The sequence below is a fragment of the Amia ocellicauda genome, chromosome 6 (assembly GCF_036373705.1).
Source record: "Amia ocellicauda isolate fAmiCal2 chromosome 6, fAmiCal2.hap1, whole genome shotgun sequence".
Classification (NCBI taxonomy): Eukaryota; Metazoa; Chordata; class Actinopteri; order Amiiformes; family Amiidae; genus Amia; species Amia ocellicauda.
In genome coordinates this window covers 39,677,924-39,691,421 of record NC_089855.1, presented here as the reverse complement: position 1 = coordinate 39,691,421, position 13,498 = coordinate 39,677,924, and the positions used below count along the sequence as shown (strand labels likewise).

Here is a 13,498-nt window from a genome sequence, read left to right as displayed (position 1 = left end):
CCCTGGACTCCACATCACCTGGTGTCCCTGGAAACCCCGGCACATACAGTGTGGTTAAGCCTACGTGTATATAAATGTTGCTTTCTAGGTGCTCCACTTGTTGCAGAGGCATTTCAGTTGTTGTGTGCCCCCGGTGCTAACACTGACCGGCGCCTCTGCTGCACATTTCCCTGTGCACGTGCGTGTGTGCTCGGCGATGAGCTCCTCTCGGCCCCGCCACTGTGCTGCTTGCGGCCAGCGCACCTTGCCCGCCTGGAGTGGGGATGTCTTATGCCCCGTGTGTCTGGGCACCTACAGAGTTCCTCCGGGTGTCACCGCACTCGCCACCACACCTGAAGATCCCCCACTCCGGTGAGTGACGGGGGGGCCTTGGGGGCGCTTGATCTCTGCCTCTCCCTGAGCCCCTCCATCTCCTCCTCCAGGGTTGCAGTGATGGAGACAGCCGCGCCCCCCGTGCTTGCGTCTCCTACTGCTTCCGCTGTTGCGCCTGCTGCCGCTACCGCACCTGCCACGGCAGCTGCTCCCTTCCTGCCTGCAGTGCCCATGGCGCGATGCTATGGACGACCCCACACCCTCCACCACCTGAGCCCTGTCCTTGAGACATTCCAGCAGCCTCTGGCCCACCCTTACACCCCCCAGCAACTCTCGAATTGGCAACACTGCACCCAGGACTCTTGGGTGCTCCAAATTATATCAGTCCCTACAATTTCAGGCACATCCACCACCCTTCCAGGGCGTAGTGTGGACGCGAGTGAGGGACCCGTTGCAGTGTGTGGCGCTTCGTTTCAAAATTGCCACTCTCCTGGAGAAGCGAGCAATCCGCAAAGTGCCCCCGCCGAGGCAGCACGAGGGATTCCATTCCCCATACTTCCTTGTACCGAAGAAAGATGGCGGTTTCCACCCCATCTTGGATCTGAGGCACCTGAACTGCCACCTCAAGGTGTTGCGTTTCAAGATGCTCAACCTGTGCACCATGTCTCAGGCCATCAAGCCCGGCGACTGGTTCACCACGGTGGATCTGAAAGATGCTTACTTTCACATCCCCATTGCGCAGGCGCACAGGAAGTTTCTCTGCTTCGCCTTCGAGCATTCGAGTTTGCTGTTCTCCCCTTCGGCCTGTCGCTAGCCCCACGCACTTTTTCCAAGTGCATGGACGTTGTGTTAGCCCCCTTGCATTGTCAGGGGGTCCGCGTCCTCAACTATCTAGATGACTGGCTGGTTTGTTCTCACTTGAGGGAGCAGGTCACAGTTACTCCGGCATGCTGGAAAGTGCTCCGTTGGTGGCAGAGCCCTCATAATTTGACCCTCGGTGTTCCCCTGGGGCCAGTCTACCACCTAGCAGTTATGACAACAGACGCTTCCAATCAGGGTTGGGGAGCAGTCTGCGACGGACGTGGAGGCAGGTGGACGGAGCTAGCACGGGTCTTCCATATCAACGTCCTGGAGTTACAAGCAGTACTCCTTGGACTGTTTCATTTCCTGCCGGTCCTGTGGGACAGACATGTGCTAGCTCGGACAGACAACACAGCAGTGGTCGCCTATATCAACAGGCAAGGAGGCCTCCAGTCGTGCAGCCTCGGTTCCACGCCATCAAAGCATTTCACCTCCCAGGCCTCCCTCTCTTGGGGAGGCCCCCGGTGTCGAAATGGTGCCTCCACCAGTCTGGGATACAGCAACTGTGGATCCGGTTCGGCAGGGCGGACGTGGATCTCTTTGCCTCGGCAGAGTCCACACACTGCCCACTATGGTTCTCCTTCCAAGACTGCTCAGGAATGCTAGGGATCGATGCGACGTGGCCGCACTATCGACTTTACATGTTTCCACCGTTCCCCTATATATATAAAATGTGTTAAACAGCAGGACTTTGGCTTAGTCTGACTTGTGCAGCATGGAGCTCACTGCCGTGTTTCGCTGCCTCGCTGTGTATATAGTTCCTTGGTCAGCAGGTCTGTGGCCCGCTCTGGCTGTGTATGCCATAGTGCAAGGGGGCCCTGCTGTTGTCCTCCAGTGGAGGGCGCTTGAGCTTCTCCAGTGCCCTGCTGTGTACACAATTCAATTATTCATTTCACACGGTAAGAGCTGTAGTTGCCCTGTGATAGCTGCGCTATTTGGCAGGTGTCAACTGCTTCTGTGTTTCACGTGTGGCACATGAGCCAGCTCCTGCGCCCCGTGATGTATATAGTTCATTTGTCACGAAATGGTCAAGATGGTGTGGCCTTGCTTCTAGCTGTGCTAGTGGAGCAAGCGGCCACCGCTCTAATGTCCCACGTGTGGTGCATGAGCAGGCTCCTGCACCACATGGTGTATATAGTTTGTTTGTACGAAATCTAATTGTCAGCACAATAGGGCTCTTCCACTCTGTACTATTCATTTGAGTTGTATGCTCCGGTGCTACATGCTGACAGCATGAAGGTCTTGCTGTCACACGATATGTGCATATTGTAGATTCTTGTTCAGCTCGGCTACTCTGTTGACTAGCCAGCTATGTATTCTGTTGTTTTTTCATTGGGTCTGTGGCCCCCCTCCTATTTGCTTGATTTACCGCGCCAGATATTGTGCAAGTAGATTCAGCCTCGCTCCTAGCTGCACTAGTAGTGCAGCCGGCCTTGCTATTGTGAGCAGAGGGCGTAAGAGTTGACCTCTGTAGCCCTGCCTTGTATATGCTGATTCTAGACAGTTCCCGGTAAGAGTGTGACTATAGTCCTCACTCCTGGTGCGGCCCTACGGGGCCCCTGAAGTTACTATCTGGAGTTGTGTTGCCGAGGCCCCTAGCAGTACACCTCGGGGCAGGCTCCCTTATCAGCTTGCTGCCTCCTCCTTTGCGACGGCTTGGTTATACAGTAACTCCTCCCCCTTGGGCAGTGCTTCTGACTTGAAAGATAATGTTAGATTGTTTATGCAACCCTGGTTATCTGACAAAGGAAGCACTGCCCAAGGGTTGCAAGCCCTGGATCCCGGTAAAAGAGGACGAACCTGCGCTGACGTCACATTTTATGGAACAGGAAGTGGGAAGGGACCTGTTCTGAGTGAAGAGCGCAGGGGCCAATGGCAGCTTTGATAGAGTGACGTTTCGATCAGGTTCCTACGGCTGTGCGCAGAAACCCCTCCCCCTTGGGCAGTGCTTCCTTTTTCAGATAAAGGGGGTTGCATACGCAACCTATCGTTTTCACTCTACACCATCTAATCCCCTGAGTTCAGCATTTGTCTTGCACTACAATACACGGGTTACGATTCACATTAATATGTCACAGGTTCCAAATCTTAACCCTAGTCTCTAGCAGGAGTGACTTCACCCCAGGCTCATAGTTTTGTGAAAATAACAATGTGAAACCACTTGATTTTCATCCCGGGGTAGAAAGTACTGTGGATATATAGTGTGAAAGCAGCTATAGAAGAATAAATAGATAGACAGACAGGCAGATAGATATATCTCTGTCTCTATATATGTATATATATTTACATATACATGGATAGAAAAGTCAATGTAGACAGATGGATCAAGGTCCTTTTCATTCTGCAGTGTGAACGATTCCCTTCCAGGTCAGAGAGAGAGAGAGAGAGCGAGAGAGAGAGAGAGAGAGAGAGAGGCAAGGTGAGAGTTGTTTGGCTATATCTAACAGCTGTCATCTCCCCTGAGTCATGCTGTCTGTTACCTGTCACCTCCCATTCTCTCCTACATCTCTGTCTCTCTCTCAGTCCCCTCACTGTGACCAGCTCTGCTCAGCTCTAGCTCTTGTGCATGGCATCCTTACAGTACAGCAAATTATGTGGTTAATATTATCTTATTGGCAAGAGTACCAGTAGTAGCAGCAGCAGCAGCAGCAGTATTAACGCAGTGGAAACGTCACACTTGTGTTACAGTGAATTGGGACATTGTCAGACACACACACTCACACATATTGACTCACAAATTCATACAGGGCTACATATTCCATACAAGCAATTACTACCATGCCAAAAACTGTGAGGAATTGTTCTGCTGTTTTTGACTGATTCTAATTTATTAAAGACAAGCTGTTTTTAGCACACACACCCACTGATGTGCACACACATACAAGCAAACACACAAACAGTCACACATTCAAATACACACACATACACACACACAGTTACACACACCCACAGTCCAATCCTTATATACCCGACTCTTTCCCTGCTTCTGTCGCCATGGTAACCAGGCCTAGCTGTCTTGGAGGATCCTCGCAGCCTGCCTGTGCCATCTGGAGACAGAACATTCCTGAACACTCCAGTGGCTCCCTTATGAATGAGAAGGAACTCTCTGCTTATAGTTCAGTTTAGTTGGTTTGTTTTGGTTTGTGTATCATTTGCTACAATACAGTACAGCACAGTACCATATAGCACAATACAATAAAATACAGTACAGGACAGGACCATATAGCGCAATACAATACAATCTAGTACAGGACAGTACCTTATAGTGCAGTGCAATACACTATGCTGCACTACAGTATACCACAATACACTACACTACACTCCACTCCAGTATACTACAGCACACTGCACTAAACTACTGTATACTACATGTCCAGCTGGGAGAGAAAAAGGAATTCCACAGCCACCCCTGTCAGAAGTGTGGTTTACAATCAATCTTTGCTTTAATAAAGTAAAACATTTAAGCAGCCTTCCTAAGTAGACTGAACTCCTTTCACACCTGCGGTTGTGGCAGAGATAATCCCTGCATTTAGTTTGTGTGTGTGTCTGTGTGTTATGTGTGTGTGTGTGTATGTCTTCTTTGGATTCTCATCGCTTTCTAAGCAACTGGAAGCATTTGAATTTTGTAATTATAAAGCCTCTGCACTCACATTTGCTGGGAACTTGTAGTAGTGTGGAAATAGCAGGTCAGATAATGTCTTCTCTCTCCCTCACTCTCCTGCCCCCCACCAAGAGAAGGAGGGGAGGAAGAGTGTATGTGTTGGTGGGGGGTGGCTGGTGGTTTTTTAATTAAGTCTGTTGAAAAGGCCAACCCGTACTGACAGGCTTGATAACAGCACAGGTCTGGGGTCCGATACCATTGAAATTCACAGGCATTCTTCTTTGTCACAATCAGGGTGGAACTCTCTTTGGCCTCCCATTTGTCCATGTCATATTTACGGACTCTCTCACACACAAACACACTCACACACACTCACAGACACGCACACATACTAACTCACACATACACACACACTCAAACACATACACACTGACACAAAAACTCTCCATCACACACATACATACACAGTCAATCACATTTACTTATATGTAAATGGATGGTAATTTTTGCAGCATGTGTGGGTATGTAAATGTTTTGGTGGGTATACCTGTACTGTACGTGTAGGTAACTGAGGTGATATATCCCTGTACTGTTATATACACACTCTACTGTTATACACAGTGTGTGTTTGTCTAAATGGCTGTAACTGGATTGATATATCCTTGTACTGTGTGAGTGCGTGTGTGTGCATGTGTGTGTGTGTGTGTGTGTGTGTGTAAGTACAAGTGTACGAGTGGCTGTGTGTGTGCTGCTGCTGCTGCTGTGATGCCCAGTCTCCCAAGTGTGAAGCCTTGACTTGGACTCCTGTGCACGTGGTTCGAGCACGTTAGTATGATGGTGATCCTGCTCAACTGCGTGACCCTGGGGATGTACCAGCCCTGTGAGAACATTGACTGCTCCTCCGACCGCTGCCAGATCCTGCAGGTAACCCTGCACACCTGTGTCCCTCTGTCTGTATGTGTCCCTTCTCTTAGTCTCACTCTGAGTTCCTCTGTCTGTGTGTGTCCCTCTCTCTCTGAGTCTCTCTATCTGTATATCTCTCAGTGCTGTCACTCTCCCTGAGTGACTCATCTCACTCTCTGTGTCTCTGTCCTTCTCTCTCTACCTCGGTCTCTGAATCCCTCCTCTCTTTCATTCTATTTGTTTCTATCTCTGTCTGTTTATCTCCCTTTCTCTCTCTCTGAATGACTCTGATTCCCTTCAGCAGTAGTAGCAGCCGTAGTAACAACAGCAGTAGTTGTAGTAGTAGCATTGGCAGCAGTGATAGTAGTTCTCTCCCCTCTCCTTCTGTACCCCTCCCTCCATCTCTTCTCCATCTCCTTCTTTCTCTCTCCATTTAATTCTCTCTTCCTCCCTTTCCATCCCCCTTTCCTTCTCCTTCGTTCTCCGTTTCTTTCCATCCCCCTACCCCTCTCTCTCTCAATCTCCCACCCTATCCTTCTCCCTCCCTATCCCTTATGCACTTAACATAAACAGCAAACACATAATTTACAAAACAATTCTAAATTAGTTGACGTTATAAACAGACCTTTCTCACTCTCCCCGTTTCCCTTTCTCCCTTTCTCTATCTCTGTCTCTCTCTCACACACACATACACAGTCACTCTCTCATCAGCTTTCATCTCAGCCCCCACGCAGCTGGCCTCCCTTCAGACTCCACTCTACTCCGCTTTGCTCTGCTCTGCGTGTGAAAGGAAAGTGCTACACTAATCCCATCAATAATCTCCTGGGGAGTTTTGACACCTCAGACAATAGCAGCATTAACAGCAGTAGCAGCAGCAGTAGCAGAGACAGCAATAGTAGGAGAAGTAGTTGCAGTCACAACAGTAGCTGTAGCAGTAACAGTAGCAGGAGTAACAATTTTAGCAGTAGCAGTAGCAACAGCAGCACCCCCACCACCACACACACTTTTTACCATAACTCCACCCCACTCCCACTCTCCCACAAAATCGTAGTGATAATTTATTAATTGATAATGATCGATACATCCTGAGTTATCTTCATCAAGCTAGGCTTGCTGCTCTCGTCCTATAAACATTAACATGGGGATTTTGGAAATGTCGATATTTTGGCTAAGATCCAAAAAACATCAATTTGACAACCTAAGAGGCAGTTGTCTAACTTCTTTGTTTGTTTGCTTATTTATTTATATAGGCTACATTAGTAACACAGAACACAAGCACACAAAGAGGAGGAATAGAACAGGATTAAAAAAAAAAAAAAAAAGCTGAAACAGGTGGGTGAAACAGTAGTCCGGAAAACAAACAAACATACGAGCCCTCTCAAGCCTGGATGTCAGCCGCTTCTTCGAAACTACAAGACCGACGTAAACAGCTAGCGTCAGTTTTACGTCACAGAGTGGGAGAAATATCGGTCACAAGCGATGTAGCAGGCGTTACAGTATACTATCTGTCTTGTTTATTTATAAGTGAAGTCTCATGTGTTGTTTTATTTTTGGGGGAAGAAAAGGGAATACATGAAACAGAAATTCTCTGAAATAACCCCCCCCCCCCCCAAACCCACATGGATGGAGAAAAAACAAGTGAATGTAAGCGCTGGAGCAGTGTGTATCGTTTGTAAAAACACAGGTCTGTGAAACACTGTGCATTAAAAGTGGCTTTCATAATGAGCGTGGAATAGGGCTCTGAAATGTCAGCATCAGAATAATTTATCTCGAATTGAGACTGTTGTATAGTTGTGTTTGTTACTGTGTTTGATGTGTACCTCGTTTACGTAGCATGCTGCAGTCTCCGTCCCCTGTGGCTCCTCTCCCAACACCTACAGCTGGTAAATATATTTACAATTAAACAATCACAAATGTGACATGTTTATTAATGTATTTATTCGTTTCTCTTTGTTGTTTGTGTGGTTGAAGGAAGGAATTAAATACGAAAAGTTAACATTTTATAAGTGCTGTGCGCTTTATGATACTGGAATTGAATTCCACCCGATGTGATGTATCTTGGTAATATCACGTGGCACACACTGAGAAATAGGTGTATTTAAAAATACTCACACAATACTCCAGCTATAGGTTTTTCACTCCCTGCCTGTTACAGCTACAATGCAAACCACCCAATGACGTTGGCACCGTGTTCATGTCACTGTCATTATATAGCCTCATTGGACAACTGAACGCGACAGCAATGTGACTGTGATCCAGAAAACTACTGGAATTGACATTTTAATTCTCATTGACCTCAGGTCTCAACCCAGTCTCTCTCTCTCTCTCCCCAGCCCCCACCCCATCACTGTCTAGTTGTTGAATCTGGTCAGATCTCTTTGGATCTTGTTACAGTGCAGCAGGCTTATCTCTGTGTAGTGGAAGATTCTCTCTCCATTACTCCCTTCCCCTGTCCATTACTATTGTTGCTTTATATTATAATTTCTCTGTAGATCTCTTCCTCTCTCATTCATATCCTTCCCCTCTCTTTCTCTGCCTGTGAACTGCACTGTCTGAGCTCCTCTCAGCACCTGTAGTCTGAACTATTCTCAGCACCTGCCTAACACACACCTGTATACATTAACACCTGTAGCCCAGTCTGATCTTGTCTTGCACTTTCAGTGATATTCACCATGATGTGTGTGTGGGGGGGTAATATTTGGAAAGTACAAAATCAAAATTCAGAGAATAAACAGTGCATGTGAAATGAAAAAACAAAAATGAACAAAATGTAAATGTCTGCGAAATTAAACAGTTTGCGCTCAATGTGTATTGTTCCAGAGAGGGTCCTGTGAGACGTACAGACATTGGTAGTGCACCACAGACAGAGAATGAGACCAACTATGGGTGTTCGGGGTCAGACGTGTGGGCGACGCTTCTCTCCTGTCGACTTTGTCAGAATCGAAACACAACCAAACTGCCACCCTCACACAACACTGCCAGAGCGCGATGTGTCAGCTGGGTAGTTAATGATTGTAAAACTATGTGAGTTGGACAGAGATATTTGCATATGCTACTGCTGCTCCTACTATTATTACTACAATTATTACTGCTACTTTTGCTGCTACCACTACTTCTACAGTACCTCTGCTATTAGTGTTGCTGCTATGACTGATATTACTACTGCTATTACTAATGTTACTGCTTCTATTGATACTGCTTCAATTACTGATATGACTACTACTAATGCTACCACTGTTACTATTACTACTAATGCTACATTTATTACTACTTTTATCAAACAGTGATATACACTCACCTAAAGGATTATTAGGAACACCTGTTCAATTTCTCATTAATGCAATTATCTAACCAACCAATCACATGGCAGTTGCTTCAATGCATTTAGGGGTGTGGTCCTGGTCAAGACAATCTCCTGAACTCCAAACTGAATGTCTGAATGGGAAAGAAAGGTGATTTAAGCAATTTTGAGCGTGGCATGGTTGTTGGTGCCAGACGGGCCGGTCTGAGTATTTCACAATCTGCTCAGTTACTGGGATTTTCACGCACAACCATTTCTAGGGTTTACAAAGAATGGTGTGAAAAGGGATAAACATCCAGTATGCGGCAGTCCTGTGGGCGAAAAATGCCTGGTTGATGCTAGAGGTCAGAGGAGAATGGGCCGACTGATTCAAGCTGATAGAAGAGCAACTTTGACTGAAATAACCACTCGTTACAACCGAGGTATGCAGCAAAGCATTTGTGAAGCCACAACACGTACAACCTTGAGGCGGATGGGCTACAACAGCAGAAGACCCCACCGGGTACCACTCATCTCCACTACAAATAGGAAAAAGAGGCTACAATTTGCACAAGCTCACCAAAATTGGACAGTTGAAGACTGGAAAAATGTTGCCTGGTCTGATGGGTCTCGATTTCTGTTGAGACATTCAGATGGTAGAGTCAGAATTTGGCGTAAACAGAATGAGAACATGGATCCATCATGCCTTGTTACCACTGTGCAGGCTGGTGGTGGTGGTGTAATGGTGTGGGGGATGTTTTCTTGGCACACTTTAGGCCCCTTAGTGCCAATTGGGCATCGTTTAAATGCCACGGCCTACCTGAGCATTGTTTCTGACCATGTCCATCCCTTTATGACCACCATGTACCCATCCTCTGATGGTTACTTCCAGCAGGATAATGCACCATGTCACAAAGGTCGAATAATTTCAAATTGGTTTCTTGAACATGACATTGAGTTCACTGTACTAAACTGGCCCCCACAGTCACCAGATCTCAACCCAATAGAGCATCTTTGGGATGTGGTGGAACGGGAGCTTCGTGCCCTGGATGTGCATCCCACAAATCTCCATCAACTGCAAGATGCTATCCTATCAATATGGGCCAACATTTCTAAAGAATGCTTTCAGCACCTTGTTGTATCAATGCCACGTAGAATTAAGGCAGTTCTGAAGGCAAAAGGGGGTCAAACACAGTATTAGTATGGTGTTCCTAATAATCCTTTAGGTGAGTGTACATACATGCATACAGGGTTACCATAAAAAGTGAACAATTTCAAAAATATATTGTGCACTACCTATTTCTGATACACCAATAATACCAATAAAACTCAGTTATCTTTCAAGTTAGAAGCACTGCCCAAGTGGGAAGGGTTTTCAGCACGCATCGCTGGAACGTATTGAAGACATTTGTCTATCAAAGCTGTCATTGGCCCTTGTGCCCATCACTCAAACTGGACCCTTCCACTTCCTGTTTGTATAAAGGGTGACGTCTGCACAAAGACTTCCTCTTTTTGCCCTTCGCCTTGGTTTGTCAAGACAGGTGAGAGCTTTTGTGTGAATAAAAAACTGAAATAGCATTTTTCGCTACAGTTGTGTGTTGTTGTGTTATTTTAATTTTATTTAAATTAGCCACTCTGTTTTGTTCCGTCTGTTTTGTTCCGTCCTCAATTCATCTCGGCTTTCACACAACTACTAGTCATTTATTATTATTATTATTATTATTATTATTATTATTATTATTATTATTATTATTATTATTCAGGCTAGTTCACTGTGAGGGTTTTTGTCCACAGGACTTATTCCTCCACAGCGAGAGCGCACGGAGTGGCAGTAATAGTGGTGGCTTGGCTGCCCGGATAAGCCTCGGTCTGTAGTAAGAGACCTCGCCCACGAGAGGGGCTCCTCCGCCGGCTTACACCCGCATTACAGCCTGCACTAAACCCCGCTTCAGCTGGTGGTTTTACTACCATGGGCCCTCTGAATTCCGAACAGCGCGGCGCCCATTGTTCCTGGTACCCCCCAGGGTATCCCCGGGCCCCCTCCCCCTCCTCTTCCTCAATGTCAATCTCATCTCTGCTGAGACGCCTGTGCAAGGGTCCAAGCTCCACAGACAGGGGGAGAGATGCTGCACACTACTTGCAGTGTGTGGTACTTCACGTCGAAATCTCTCTCCGTGGCTGTACGAGGGATTCTATTCCCCATACTTCCTTGTGCCCAAGAAAGATGACGGTTTCCACCCCATCTTGGATCTGAGGTCCCTGAATCGCTGCCTCAAGGTGTTGCGTGTCAATATGTTCACCCTGCGCACCATGTCTCAGTCTATCAAGCCTGGAGACTGGTTAACCTAGGTGGATTTGAAAGATACCTATTTTCACATCCCCATTGTGCAGGCACACAGGAAGTTTCTCCGCTTTGCCTTCGAAGGCCGAGCGTTTGAGTTCGCTTCTCTCCCATTTGGCCTGTTTCTAGCTCCTCACACTTTCTCCAAGTGCATGGACGCAGTGTTGGCCCCCTTGCATTACCAGGGGGTCCGCATCCTCAATTATCTATAACTGGCTGGTCTGTTCGAACTCCAGGGAGCAGGTTCAGAGCCACACAAGCCTGATCTCTGACCGCCTCTCCAAGTTGGGCCTTCGGGTCAACAGAGAGAAGAGCTGTCTTGTGCCAACTCAGCAGGTGTAGTTCCTTGGACTGTGCCTCGATTCCATTGCCATGCTGTCCACGCTGATGCCAGAGAGAGTTGCCTCCATAAATGCGTGTCTCTCCCTTTTCCGGTTGAGAGCCCGTGTCCGGGTGTCCCTTTGTCAGAGGCTGCTGGGCCTTCTAGCGGCTGCGTCCCAAACCCTCCCCCTCAGCCTCCTTCATCTAAGGCCTCTGCAGTGGTGGTTTGGGTCCCATGGGATACATCCTTGCTCACTCAAGCGTGCTGGAAGGCACTCCGTTGTTGGCGGAGCCCTTTGAATTTAACCCTCTGTGTGCCGTTGGGACCAATCTGCCACCAAGTGGTTTTGACAACAGACGCCTCCAAGCAGGGTTGAGGAGCTGTCTGCAATGGACAGGGAGTCCGGGGCAGTTGGAGTCTACCCATCAGGGCCCTCCATATCAACGCCCTGGAATTACGAGCTGTGCTCCTCCTCCTCTCTCACTTCATGCTGACCCTTTTTGACCCTTCATGCAGTCATATTTTAGTGCAGACAGACAACACAGCGGTGGTTGCCTACATCAACAAGCAGAGAGGTCTCTGGTCGCATACACTATATCGGCTAGTGTGTCGTCTGCTTCTATGGACGCAGCCTCAGGTGCGCTACATCAGAGCAGCCCACCTCCCAAGCATCTCCAACATGGTGACGGACCTCCTACCTCGGGGAGGCCCCCCGGTGTCAGAATGGTGCCTCCACCCGCTGATGATTCAGCAGCTTTGGAGCCGCTGTGGCAAGGTAGATGTGGACCTCTTCGCTTTGGCGGAGTCCACACATCGTCCCCTACGGTTCTCCGTTCAGGATCAATCAGAGACCCTGGGGATCGACACGATGGACTTGATGGGCCTGGTTCCTTTATTGGAAATCCGGTGTTGGCTTCTGGCTTTTCTATCCCTGTCTGCCCCTGTTGAGTGTGCTTGGGAAAAGCAACACAGAACCGTTTTCCCTTCCTACCGGACTGTGACTTACATTTAGTTCATTCTGTAGATGGGAGTGCATGGGTTTTTTACACCTGTACCACTCCATTGTACATAGTTCCTTTGCCAGCAGGCCTGTGGCCCCGCCCTAGCAATACTAGCTGTGCAGAGGGCCGCTGCTGCTGTATTCAGTGGGAGGCTTTGAGTTTACTCTTGTGCCCCACTGTGTATATCATTCATTTATTGACATCAGTAGAGCATAATTTGCCGCTAGCTGCTGGCTTGCAATGTGTAACTTGCTCCTGTGTTTTGTGTGTGGTGCATGAGCTGGCTGTATATATACTCAGCAAAAAAAATAAACTTCCTCTCACTTTCAACTGCTTTTATTTTCAGCAAAATTAACATGTGTAAATATTTGTATGAACATAAAAAGATTCAACAACTAAGACATAAACTGAACAAGTTTCACAGACATGTGACTAACAGAAATGGAATAATGTGTCCCTGAATAAAGGGGGGGTCAAAATCAAAAGTAACAGTCAGTATCTGGTGTGGCCACCAGCTGCATTAAGTACTGCAGTGCATCTCCTCCACATGTACTGCACCAGATTTGCCAGTTCATGCTGTGAAATGTTACCCCACTCTTCCACCAAGGCACTTGCAAGTTCCTGCACATTTCTGGGGGGAATGGCCCTAGCCCTCACCCTTCGATCCAACAGGTCCCAGACGTGCTCAATGGGATTGAGATCCGGGCTCTTTGCTGGCCATGGCAGAACACTGACATTCCTGTCTTGCAGGAAATCACGTCCAGCGAAGGTGGGTTTGTGCCCAGGTGATGTCTGGTAAGGACCTGCCTTACAACAGGCTACAAGCCCTCAGTCCAGCCTCTCTCAGCCTATTGTGGACAGCCTGAACACTGATGGA

The 13,498-nt window shown here is 47.7% G+C and overlaps 1 protein-coding gene across 1 annotated transcript in view; it reads left to right on the top strand.

Annotated features, from left to right (window-relative positions):
* The first annotated feature begins 5,590 nt into the window (after positions 1-5,590).
* The window catches only part of LOC136751870 (voltage-dependent T-type calcium channel subunit alpha-1I), a 96,131-nt gene continuing 88,223 nt past the window's right edge, over positions 5,591-13,498 (top strand). Inside the window, exon 1 of the mRNA XM_066707625.1 lies at positions 5,591-5,698. Coding sequence (XP_066563722.1) covers positions 5,606-5,698 — 93 coding nt within the window. The 5' untranslated portion in view covers positions 5,591-5,605. The remainder of the gene's footprint in view (positions 5,699-13,498) is intronic.